Genomic DNA, 13,640 nt, shown 5'->3' with positions numbered 1-13,640 from the left:
GTGTCAACTTGTCTCATTCTAGCCATTGCTAGATCTTGCTGTAAGTTAGCTGTTTATATAAGCTACAGATGGGTTATTGTTCACTGCATCCTGAACTTGATGTAAGTTGTGAATGTTTAATTGTCAGTCTTTTTTTCTCAGCATTTATAGGCACCTATAGCTTTTAAGGTTCTCTTCTCACTTTGATCCAGAAGTATTTAATTAATCTTTGCTCAATTAATGAAGATAGAAATGATCTGTATAATCATACTATGAGAAGATAAATAGAATCTCCTTATTCTCTTCCCTAATAATTTCTTCCTCTTCAGAAATTATTTTTTTCTATATAGGCCCAGAAATTGGTTTAGGAAAGAATTTTACCCTCTTCCTCTGCCCCCGCCCCCACCCCCGCCACTTTGCTTTTCTAGCTGCCCAGGAAGGGCCTGCCAATTTTAAGAGTTGTGTCCTCAATACCTAACACAGCATAAATGCCCAAGGGGTTTGTTAAAGAAAAAGTACATAGAAAGAAAGCATCAGAAACTCATACTGCTTTTTTCAGTTATTGTTCCTAGTATTTACATATCTCTCTCTTAGTTACAAGTTAGAATTCATTCATACGTTCAGTCAACAAATATTGATTGATTGATTGATTGATTGATTGAGGGAGATGGGCATTTTTTCTGTTCTACATGGAGTTCACAGACCAGCAGAGAAAAGCCCACCATTAGGCAAGCAATTACAGTGTGATCGTGTATGAACAGCACATAACTGCAAAAATAGTAGTACCAATAAGTCTGTTTGGATTTCTCAACCTTGGCACTATTTACATTCTGGGCCAGAAAGTTATTTGTTGTGGGGCTTGTCCTGTCATTGTGGAATGTTCAGCCACATCCCTGTCCTCCATCCACTTGATGCCAATAGCATCATCCCCTAAAACCCTCAAAGTTGTGGCAACCAAAAATGTTTCCGGACATTGCCAAATGTCCCTGGTGGGAGGGGAGGGCAAAATAGCCTCTGGTTATGAACGACAATTTTAGAGGAATGACTCCCTCCAAAAATGAAATTATTCTAATATACCTGAAGTTTCTTAGCATGGCTCCAAGATTTTCACATTACAATTTTTCTTAAGAATATTTGACACATTTTGACTCTATTTTTGCTTTTAAAATTCATGCTTCTGTAATTTCTTTCCTGGTTTAAAAGGTAAATGTGGGCGACATCGTGAAGGCCTCAAATGGACAGTTCCTTCCTGCAGACATGGTTCTGATTTCTTCCAGGTTGGTTATGATAGTGGGCATTTAAGGAACTTTTTTTAAAAAAATATTTATTTATTTATTTTAGAGTGTGTGGGGGAAGGTCGCAGACCCGGACGGAGAGTCTCAAGCAGACTGTGCACTGAGCACGGAGCCCCCCTCAGGGCTGGATCTCATGACCCTGAGATCACAAGCTGAGCCCAAACCACCAGTCTGGCAGCTAACAGACTGCGCCACCCAAGCGCCCCCATTTAAGAAACTTTTATTCTGAATTAGAAATTTTAAGAAAACCAAAGGCCTTCCCTTCTCACCCCTTTCTCCATCCATCTCTCTATATTACAGATCAGCAAAGTTTTACTGCAAAGTAAAGTTGCAAAACCTGCCACTTTACTGTGAAAGGACTGATAGTAAATATTTTTAGCTTTGAGGGCCACGCAGAATCTGTTGCAGAATCAGAAGCAGCCATAGGCAATATGTAAACAAATAGGTGTGGCCGTGTTCCAATAAAACTTTATTTATAAAAAGAGGCAGGGCCTGGATTTAGCCTGTGGGCCATAGTTTACTGACTGCTGTTCTATACTTTCATTATCTTTAATTTCCCTGGACATATTTTCTTCTATCCAAATTGTTAGATTAATTCCATCCCTTCTATAATTTCCACAGATAGTCAGCAAAATTTTTAAATTTACGCTTATCGTATTTTAATCTCATGGCAATTCTGAGATGTTCCCATTCTTTAAACAAAGTGACTCACACAGAGAGTGATTTTTTTCAATACCATTAAGTGGGCTCGTGTGAGACCCACATTTAAAAACACAGCCCCTGTTCTTTTTGTAGAACTATACGGCTTTATTCATTGGCTGTTTTGGAGGAAACTTACACAGAGCTCACCTACAATGGATATATCCTTTCGATTAGGTCATGTGTGACCACCTCTCTATGCTTCTATGCTCTATGCTCCCCTGGGGAGCTCAGTTGTCCCCTCCTTCATGTTCTCTGTAGGGAGAACATAGTCTGGGGAGTCTGTGGGTAAAGGTGGCTATAGTCATGAACACAGCTACATTTGACATGTTGGGTCAACTATTTACCTAGATCAAGTCATAATCATCTCAAAGTAATAAGGAAAAATGTTCCTAGACTTCTAGACACGCATCATCTTGGAGCATGGAGAGGTTTATTGGGAAGAGAGATTTGTTCTAGAGCATCGGGCTCCCTGCTCAGCAGGAAGCCTGATTCTCCCTCTCCCACTCCCCCTGCTTGTGTTCCCTCTCTCGCTGCCTCTCTCTCTGTCAAATAAATAAGTAAAATCTTAAAAAAAAAAAAAGAAAAGGGACTATAGGTCCTGCAAAGTCTAAAATATTAAAAAAATAAAAATAAAAAGAACTTGACAGTTACAATGCCTGGCTAGAAACTTTAAACTCTGGATATTTGTCTAAAATTTACTTTATTTTTTATGATAATATTATTTTTTATTATATTATGTTAGTCACCATACAGTACATCCCTGGTTTTGATGTAAAGTTCCATGATTCATTAGTTGCATATAACACCCAGTGCACCATGCAATATGTGCCCTCCTTACTAACTACTTTAATATCTAAAGATTAGACATGGAGTATATATAGCTTCCAGCCATATCAAGGGGAGGGAATTATTTGAGAAAAGGAAAAGCCCTCAAAGTAAAGAAGTAGAAAAAGGCAAAAGGAGAAATAGAATGCTTATAACAGGTAGTAGAAGTAAATAAAAATACAACCTAATGACAATTAAAGCAAATAGATTCCAGAAGTTAAAGAGAAGATTATAAAATTGTCCAGTTATATGGTTTACAAGAATTCACAAAACACAAGTGCTCAAGACTGAAATCAAAAGGATGAAAAAATCACAGAAAATAAGTAAAAAAACAAGGCCAGAAGAAGAGATGATTTATAGACTTTGAGGCAAAAGCATTACTTGAGATAAAGTATTATTGAAGAAAAAGAAAAAACCATTTTATAATAACAGTTTTAATTCATGGAGAAATAATATGAGTAAGCATAAAGAAAAACTTAGGAGCATCTACAAGAAATGTACAAACCCAACGTCATGAGTGGGATGTTTCGCTATTTGCTTTCAGGAATTGATCAAATGGAGAAAAAAAAACTCGTATGGAGGTAGAACTTGAAAAGCAACAATGACAACCTTGAAATAATGGCATGACGAAATTTTGGTTATTTACTAAAAGTGAAATACATACATAGTTTTCAGACACAATTAGGAATATTTGTTAAATTGTTAGAACATAAGACAGAATGAAAAATTCAAGTGACTGGTAATCCATAGGCCACTTGCTCTGATATAATGCGATTAAGTCTGATATCAATAATAAAAAGATAACTAAGAACCTTATATATTGGAAATAAAACATGCCCTCTAAACATTTCACGCGATCAAGAGGCAATTGTAATGAAATTGGAAAATTTTAGATTTTAATCTGCTAGATACAGGTAAGTTGATAGACATTTTTAGCTCAAAATGCTTCATTAAAAAGAAAAAATGCCAAAAAAAAAGAGCTAAAAATCTAGTCTAAGAAGTTAGCTACAGTAAAGAGAATAAACTCAAAGAAAGCAGGCATAAAGAAATGATAAAGAAAGTAAATATTAATGAAAGAAAACAATGAAGAAGATCAAAATGGGCAAAACTTGCTTTAGAAAAAGACTAACAAATTAAGAGTTCTGCTAAGATTAATCAGGGAAGAAAAGGAAAAGCACACAATACATAATATTTAAAAAATTGGAAAGTTGATATAATTATAAATGCATCAGAGATTAAAGAAATGAGAGAATCTTATAAAAATTTATAATCATGTTTTATCATTTCAACGGAGTGATAAATCCATAGAAAATATAACTTAACAGGACTTATTCTAGACGATATCTAGAACCTGAATGGTTCTAAATCATTAAAGATATTACGTAAGTAATAAAAATCCCACAAAGAGAGTATCAGGACCAGGCATTGTAACTGTCAAATTCTATCACACACTCGATGTAGAAAATACCAATCTTCCAATAAACTGCTCAAAGAAATAGAAAGAAAGAATACCCTTAACTTGAGGCTGGCGTAACTTTGACACAAAAATTAACAAAGACAAGAATGATAAAGGCAATTTACAAGTCCATTTTGTTGCTAATTTTAATATAAAAACCTTAAACCCAACAATACAAAAGATGGTAATATGTAATGATCAAACAGGGTTCATCACAGGAATGTAATTTGTTTTTATAATAAGGAGTCTGACTCTATTTTTGGATGTTTGCTGACAACTTTTTTTTAAGATTTTATTTATTCATTTGAGACACAGAGATACAGAGAGAGAGAGAGAGAGAGAGCATGAGCAGGGGAGAGGGAGAAGCAGGCTCCCTGCCGAGGGACTCAATCCCAGGACCCCAGGATCATGACCCAAGCGAAGGCAGACACTTAACCATCTGAGCCACCCAGGTGCCCCATTTGCTGACAACTTTAAACCTCCTTTCTACTTCCCCTTCTGCCACAATTCTGGGCTGATTGATAGGAAAGCCTCCGTGTTCCCTCCTTTGGCACCTTGTTAAATAATAAACCTTCCCACCCTTTTTGGTGTGTTGGTAACATCATCATTTTTGACGCTCAAACCAAATCTTGTGGCGGGGTGGGGGTTGATCTGCTTCTGAAGGGTGACCACAACAGTTTCCTGATTAGGAAATGAAAGAATGCATTTTAGTGCATTTTTACTTTAGTAGATTAAAAGCTAAAAAAAACATGATTATATCAATAGGAGCATTTCAAAATATGCAACATCCATTTGCGATAAAAAACTCCTAGAAAACTACCAAAAGGGAACTATCTTAACCCTATCAAAGAAAAAAACTGGTATATATGGAGGAGAAAAAGAATAAAATTCTCATTTTTGTAGATGATATCATTGTGTACATAACCCCCAAATATTTATAGATTATAAGTGATCAATATATTGCTTAGTGATACACACAAATGTAGTAATGAAATTATACAGAAAAGGAAATGATTATCACAAATATTAATATAATAGTTACCTCTGGGAGGAAGAGAGGAAAATGCAGTTGGGGGCTTTTCAGGTACTAAAAATTGTGAATTTTTGTCTTGTAATATATATAGCAATAAAACAGTATTTTCTCAAAATATAACATTCATTCTATAAATCCTTTTGGATCTATGATCTATTTCATATAAAAATAATATTGTTATTTTTTAAATCTGTAAGAGATATATAAAAATTTACTAAAATTTACTTTCTTTGATAAATTAGTCTTCTATATTAAAAATATTTTAAAAGTATGTACCACCTTTATTGGCCCTAGGTATGATATCTCATGATCAAATTTAGAGACAAAATTTTTAAAAATAAGCGGCTATTGATCTAATGGAAAAAGCTTTATCATTTGGAACAGATCTTTTCTATTTGTGTTCTTGGTTCTCCTTCTCTCAGAAAGAAAGAACTTATGTTTCCCATGGTGGTTGTAAAAATAGAAAGATAAGAAGAGTGAAAATTGATGGGTTAGCCTGGTGGTGGTATTAAGGGAGGGCATGTGTTGTAATGAGCAGTGGGTGTTATATGCAAATAATGAATCATGGAACACTACATCAAAAACTAATGATGTACCTGTATGGTGACTAACTAATTAAAAAGAAGAGTGAAAATATGCTTTGAAAGTAGAAACAGCAGTACAAAGTTCTAAGCCAATCAGGGCTTGAACAAAATCAGGGTAGTATGAGTGCTACTCATACTGAGTACATTAGAGTATTTCAAATTTGGAAGAAGAGTTTCACAGGTTTTTATAAAAATTTTAATTTTTAGAATAGATAATTCACACATGTGTTTTCAAGTTTTAAAAGGCGGAAAAGACATCCAGTGACCTCTCCTCCTCCTGTTTCCCTGCCATCAGACACTCAGATCTACTATGTTCCGTGTCTATTTCCAAGGGATCTTTTTTTATGTTTACAAACTACTCTACCTATGTTCCCCTTGTATTCTTCAAACTTTAAGTTTTCATTTATAAATTTATCTAGAATGTCTTCTTTTTGTAGTCTTTTTAAGGTATAAAGTTAAGGTTATTAATTTGAGATTTTTCCTCTTTAATTTTTTTTAGAATAGAGGCATTTACAGCTATAAATTTAACTCTAAGCACTGTTTCAGTTGTATCCCATAGGTCTTGGTATGTGGTATCTAACTCTCATCCTCCATTTTTAACTTCCCTTTTTATTTCTTGACCCATTGGTTTAGTATTGTGTTCTTTAAATTCCACTTATTTGGGAATTCCCCAAATTTATTTCCTGTTAACTTCCAATTTCATCCTATTGTGAGCAAAGAATGTACTTTGTATGATTTCAATCCTTTATATTTATTGAGGCTTTTTGTAGTTAACATATGATAGATCCTGGTAAGTGTTTAATAGGCACTTGAAAAGAGTGTGTATTTTTCCAGTGCTTTCCATATCATCCTTGTGCCTTCTATCCTACAAGGTCTCTTTCTTTCTTTTTCTTTTTTTTTTTTCTTTTTTTTTTTTCAAGATTTATTTATTTGAGGGAGAGAAAGAGAGAGCAGGTGGAGGGGCAGGAGAGGCAGAGAAAATCTCAACAGACTCTGCACTGGAGTGCAAACCCAATGTTGACTCTATCTCGTGACTCTGAGATCGGATCTGAGCCAAAAACCAAGAGTCGGATCTTAACTGACTGTGCACCCAGGCTCCCTGATCCGCCAAAGTTTCTGCTGAGAAATGATTTATATCATCTGTTGAAAGTGGTGTGTAGCTTTTCCCTGTTGCTTTCCAGATTTTCTCCTTGTCTTTAACTTTACACAGTTTATTATTATTTGTCTAGGTGGTTTCTTTTGAGATATTTTATGTGAAGGCTTATTTTGTTGAGCTTCTTGGATGTGTAGATTAATGCTCTTCATCAAATTTGGGAAGTTTTGGGGAATCCATTTCTTTAAATATTTTTCTGTCCCTTTCTCAATTCTCCTTTGGGACTCCCATTATATAATATATTATATTATGCGTTGGTACATTTTTGTGTCCCACAGGTCTCTGAGGCTCTGTTTATTTTCCTGTATTCTTTGAATTTTTGTTTCTAGACTGAGTTATCTCAGTGGATCTATCTTCAAATTTGAGTCTTCTGCCTGCTCAAATCTGAGCAATGAATTTTTCATTTCAGTTATTGTACTTTTCAACCCCAAATTTCTATTTGGTTTCTTTTATCATTTCTATTTCTTTCTTGATATTCTCACTTGATGGGACATGTTCTAATATGTTATTTCTTTTACCATAGTTCCTTTAGCTATCTGAACATATTTAGCATACCTGATTTACATCTTTTCTAGTAAGGTCGTGTCTGGATTTGCTCAGGGATACTTTCTTTGATTGCTTTTTAATCTGTGTATGGGTCATACTTACTTGCTTCTCATGGTTTTCATGTCTCATGGTTTTCATGTCTCATGGTTTTTGTTGAAAATTAAACATCTTAAATAATATAATGTAGCATCTCTGGAAATCAGATTATCTCTCTCTCTAGGATTTATTTAAAAAAAATTTTAAGTAGGCTACCTGCCCAGCATTGAGCCGAATGCAGGGCTTGAACTCATGACCCTGAGATGAAAACCTGAGCTGAGATCAAGATTTGGATGCTTAACCGACTGAGCCACCAGGCACCACATCCAGGATTTATTTTTGTTGCTTTTCATTACACGTTTTCTTTTAGGTCCTTTAGTTAGTCTATTGTCCCTAACTAGTATACATCACCTCAGACAGCTGCAACATTAAACATTTTCCTGTAAATGTTCTCAATAAATGTTTCCCCTATCCCTGCCACTGTTTACTCAGGATTTTAGCACTGGGTAAGCTCTGGGTCAGGTCAAATAAAACAAGTTCTTCAATGGGACCTTCCAGAGCCATCAGATAGGTGAAATAATGACTTCCTGGGAACAAGGCTTTGAAAGACGTCTTGCTCTTTCATGCTCTCTTAGTACTGGGAATGTGGACTATTTTTTTTTTTTTAAAGCTGCCACTGAGCCAAAAGCAATAGGTGGGATTAGGGCAAGATTAAAATATTACAAAGCTCACTTTTAAAAAACAATATTCAGCTTTTTTTTTTTTCTTGAATAAAATCTCCTGGGGTTGATGTAAGTATTTAGTTAATTTTCAAAGTTCTGAAAAGTTGATTCTCTAATTTTTGCCATTTATCTCATTGTTTTATGGAAGAGAAAGTTTTGGAAGTTCTTACTTTGTTATATCACTGGCATTTTAATGAAGATATGTTTTTATTTTGGGGGTATATGGTCTTGGCTGCAAAATTGATACAGACTGTTTTACTTTAAACTTGATATTCAGTAAATGAGATACAGTCAAAAGAGTAAGACTGAAATCAAGACTAAGTAACTTTAATGACAATTTTTGTTATTCTTTGTAGCATATCTCCCCAAACAATTAATTTTCATGATTAAATTGGATTGGCATGGAGTAAAAATCTGGCAAGGCAAATCTTCATTAATTCAGTGTCTTGATTTCTTGACTGGTAAGGTTAGATAGAAAATAGAAGGCCAAGTGCAGTGTTTGTCTGAGAGCCTCTGCTCTGTCCAGAGTTATCCTAAAGATTTTACCCTCATTATAAAGGCCATAAAGGGGGCACCTGGGTGGCTCAGTCTTGCTAGCGTCTGTCTTTGGCTCAGGTCATGATCTCAGGGTCCTGGGATTGAGCGCCACATTGGGCTCCCTGCTCAGTAGAGAATCTGCTCTCTCTCCTGCTGCCCCCACCCCCAGCTCAGGCTTTCGCTCTCCTCACTCTCTCAAATAAATACATAAAATCTTTTTAAGAAAATATAAAAGCCATAGAGCCTGAGGCATGGGGAACTACAATGGACCCATTTTGAAAATAACAGAATTTTAGGTTTGACCTTAGTTGTGACACTGGTCTGTTCTGAGCTATATAACATCTCCTGTTCACCCTCTGCCATTTCTCTTTCTGGGATTAAAGAGTAATCACAGGCTTTGTAAGGGTAGAAAGTTTTCTACTACAAGATGAATTTCAGGCTGGTAGTATCAGACTGCTAATTTCTCCTCAAAAGTAATTGTAGTTCTTTCACTTTTGAACAGTCCTTTCAGCTGTTGAAGTAGGTCCCATTTCATTGTTGACATTATTGGGGAATTAATTTTTGGAGAGGTGTTAATTCAATATCATTTGCTTTATTTTCCTTAGTGAACCTCAAGTAACTTGTTATGTTGCAACATCTAATCTGGATGGGGAGACAAATCTAAAAATACGACGGGTAAAGACACGTTTTTAAATCTTAATTTTGTGCCCAGGCCAGATGTCTAGTTTTGTCAGGTACCAGTTATTTTATTTTTCATGAAGAACAGTATGTCACTACTGTTGGATAGATATAATTCATCCTCACCAGTTATTTAGGGGTGCTTTAAAAAATAAGTAGGAACTAGATGGTATGGCACTAGTGCAAGAAAAAATGTCCTATAAAATTCAGGTCATATAGAGGATAACATGCCTTTGTGCATATTATTTTAAGAATATTTTTGTTAGTGCTTTGGGAGAAAACTGTCATGATAAATATTAACTAGATTAAAGGGATATAAATGAGCTCTGAGTGTATATACCACTGCTTTTTAAGGTATCGTTTGAATTTCAGAGTAAGTTGTGATAACAAATGGAAGGAGATAGTTTCCAATAACTTCCTATTAATGGAAAAAAGACAATGTTTAAGATAATTAAGTCTTTGTTTTATCACTTTGCTTTGGTAAGGAAGTCCCTGAATTTACATTTGACTATTTACATGTCTGCTAATCTTTTCACAAACTTTAATTTGATTGAAAATGGGAAAAACATATTTAGAATTTATTAAATGAATATATCAACTTTGTAAAAATAATACAAATAATACAGAAACTTAGTCTATTAAACCTTATCTCCACATTCCAAATCCCACCTTTATTCCAAGTACTATATTTGTAATAGTTTGGTGGTACTTTCTGGATTTTTAAAAATGCAATTATAGACTTCTGTTTCAGGGGAAATGAATAGGCATACTTTCTTCTATTTTTTCCCTGCTAAGTACAACTAAAAACTTTGGACATTATACAGAAAAACAAATATGAGAGACACTGAAAAGGTGATAAAAGACGGTGGATTTGGGACCTTGGAACCCAGGGAACAACATGGTGTTGAGTTCCCTGGGGTTTTCCTTTGTCATCTATACCAGGCTTGGATTGAAGAAACCAAAAACCCAGAAAAACCAATGGACCAGACAAAAAAATGCCCCAACAAAGCCTTCTTTCTCTAGTCAAATGATCAGGAAAGGGGCAGCCACCAAGACAGAAAGTTTGAGACAGGATGCACTCTACCCCAGACAAACACCAGAGTAAATGGCCCACTCCCGCCTATCCAGCAAAGGTTGAGTGCAGGGCCTAGTATTTCACCCTTCCCCAGCTGTAATGAGGTACCCAACTCCCCAATAAGGATGGTGTCAGAGAGAAACTAAGTAGGAAGCCAAGACTTTCATTTGTTAATAATGATGGTAATAAGGCCTTCCTCTCTTTTCACTTTGTCAGGAAGACTACATGGATAGCAGTAATAAGGCACTCCAACCCCTTCAATCCAGGGAGGTAATGATGGAGGCCTACAGGAGAGCCAGAACGCCCATTCTGCCTTCTGCCCAGTTGTAACAAGGAGCCCCTCCATTTGGTTGTCAACAGAGGCCAAGTGTGCAACCTGCCTTTCTGTCCCCCATCTTGCCATAATGAGGCAACATCCCCCTGCCCGTCAGAGTAGTATCAGAAGAAGCCACCTAACAGGAAAGTTTAAATCATATCCAGATCTTATAATACCCCAAATATCAGATTTCAAGAGCCACTCATTATGCCAAAAACCAGGAGGATCTCAAACTCAGTGAAAAAAAAGACAACCGACTAATGCTAACATGAAGATTGAGATGTTAGGTATCTGACAAAAATTTAAAAAGGATCCATCAGGAAAAAAGCTTCAATAGCAACTACAAACTTGCTTGAAACAAATGGAAGTGTAAAAGTCTCAACAAAGAAACAGAATCTCAGAAAGCAGTAGAAGACTTAAAGATGACCCAGACTTAAAAAGTACAATAAGTACTTAAGGCATCAAAAACTCTCAAGGAATGAGCTTAACAGCAGAATAGAAGGGACAGAGGAAAGAATCCATGAATTGAAAGATAAAACAACAGAAATTTTCCAATTGAACAGCAGAGATATTGGCTGAAAAAGAAATAAACAGAACTTCAGGAGACCTGTGGGCATATAACCAAAGAGCTAACGTTCATGCGTGAGAGCTGGAGGAGAAGAAAGGGTGGAACTGAAAAACTACTAGAAGAAACAGTGGCTACAACTTCACGAGATTTGCAAAAGACAAACTACAAATTTAAGAAGCAGAACAAGCCGAAAAAGGATAGACCCAAAGAATCCAAACCAAGACACATCATAGTAAATCTTCTGGAAACAAGAAAAAAAAATATTTTAAAGCAGTGAGAGAAAAAGGACCCTGCTTACAGGGGAAAGACCCTTTGTATAACATCAGATCTGTCATTAAAACCCATGGAGGTCAGAAAGAAATGGCATAACATATTTAAAAATGCTGATAGAGAAGAACTATCAGCCCAGAATCAGTATATCACAGCAAAAACATTTTTCAGAGAGAGAGAGAATCAAAACATTCTCAACTGAAGGAAAAAGAACAGAATTTGTTGCCATAAGGCCCACTGTAAAAAGAATGGCTAAAGGAAAGTCTTGAAACAGAAAGGAAACCATAAAAAGGAAAATAACGAAGAGGGAAGAAAGAACATGATAAGCAAAAATAAGGCTAAATACAGTAGCTTTTTTTGCTTCCTCTTGAGTTTCCTAACTTATGTTTGATGGTTGAAGCAAAAATCATAAAATTATCTAATATGGTTATAAATGTGTGAGAGAAAATATGTAAGCTATATAACAGGGAGGGGTAAAGAGACAAAACGAAGCAAGGCTTCTATATTTAAATTTGTAAAATGATGATACAAATAAACTGTGAGAAGTTGCTTATAAATAATGTAAACCTGGGGGAGCCACTACAATAGTTATACAAGGGAAGACACTGAAAACACTATCAGTAAATCAATGGAATCCTAAAAATGTTCAAGTAACCCAAAGGAAAGCAGGGAAAGGCAAAAAGCAAAACCAGAGAGACAAACAAAAAAATCAATAGTTCTATCAAGTGTAAATGCTATTAATATGCCATTAAGTATTGGATTAAAGTAATAACTAGTGGATTAAAAACTGATCCAACTATATGCTGCCTATTCAAAATTAAGTATTGGATTAAAGTAATAACTAGTGGATTAAAACTATATCTGCCTATTCAAAATTTTAATTACAATGGTATAGGCAGGTTAAAAGTAAAAAAGATGGGGGTGCTTCAGTGGCTCCAGTCCATTAAGCATCTGCCTTCGGCTCAAGTCATGATCCCAGGATCTAGGATCCAGCCCCACGTGGGGCTCCCTGCTCACCGGGAGACCTACTTCTCCCTCTCCCTCTGCCTCTCTTCCTGCTTGTGCTCCCTCTCTCCTCTTTTAAATAGATAACATCTTTTAAAAAGTAAAAATATATCATGTAAAAGATTAATTAAAAGAAATCAGGAATGCTATATTAATAACAGATCAAGTGAACATTAGAGCAAATGAAATTGCTGGAGACAGAAAGGAACATTTTTTTTTATCATTATGCGATGATAAGAGAGTCAACCATAATGAACATAGCAATGCTAATGTGTGTATACATCAAAAAACAGAACTGCAAATATGTGAAGCCTAAAGTGATGGAACTTAAAAGATAAATAAACAAATCCGCATTTGTAATTGGGGACTTCAGCAACCCTCTCTCATTAATAGACAGAACAACTAGATGAAAATTCTCAAAGATACAGAACTATATGCCATTAATCACGGGATCTGTTTGATATTTATACAACATTTAACATACCCAACAAAAGAAAAGACACGTTCTTTTCAGTACTGAAAGGAATATACATCGAGATAGACAATACCTGTGTCATAAAACAAGCCTCATAAAATTAAAAATTGAAGCCATGGAGAATGTGTTCTCTAACACGATTGGAATAAAGCTGGAAATCAGTGACAAAGATAACAGGAAAACCTACAAACACTTGAAAAGGCAAATTGAATATTCCAATAACTACTAAGGAAATTGAATTTATAATTTAAAAACTCCCCCAAAAATCTCAAGACGATTGGTTTCACTGGAGATTTCTAACAAACATATGAAGAAAAATTAACATACAGTCTCCTCTAGAAAACAGAAGAGGAGGGAACACTTCCCAACTCATTTTTGAAGTTGT

At 35.4% G+C, this 13,640-nt stretch overlaps 1 protein-coding gene across 1 annotated transcript in view; it reads left to right on the top strand.

Moving 5' to 3' along the window:
- The window catches only part of LOC103664397 (phospholipid-transporting ATPase IB-like), a 184,665-nt gene that overhangs the window by 17,135 nt on the left and 153,890 nt on the right, over window positions 1-13,640 (top strand). The window contains exon 6 of the mRNA XM_008692279.2: window positions 1,183-1,256. Coding sequence (XP_008690501.2) covers window positions 1,183-1,256 — 74 coding nt within the window. The remainder of the gene's footprint in view (window positions 1-1,182; window positions 1,257-13,640) is intronic.

The sequence above is a fragment of the Ursus maritimus genome, unplaced genomic scaffold, assembly GCF_017311325.1.
Source record: "Ursus maritimus isolate PB19 unplaced genomic scaffold, ASM1731132v1 scaffold_10, whole genome shotgun sequence".
Classification (NCBI taxonomy): domain Eukaryota; kingdom Metazoa; phylum Chordata; class Mammalia; order Carnivora; family Ursidae; genus Ursus; species Ursus maritimus.
Note: the sequence above shows the minus strand (reverse complement) of the source record. Positions and strands in the feature narration are given on the sequence as shown.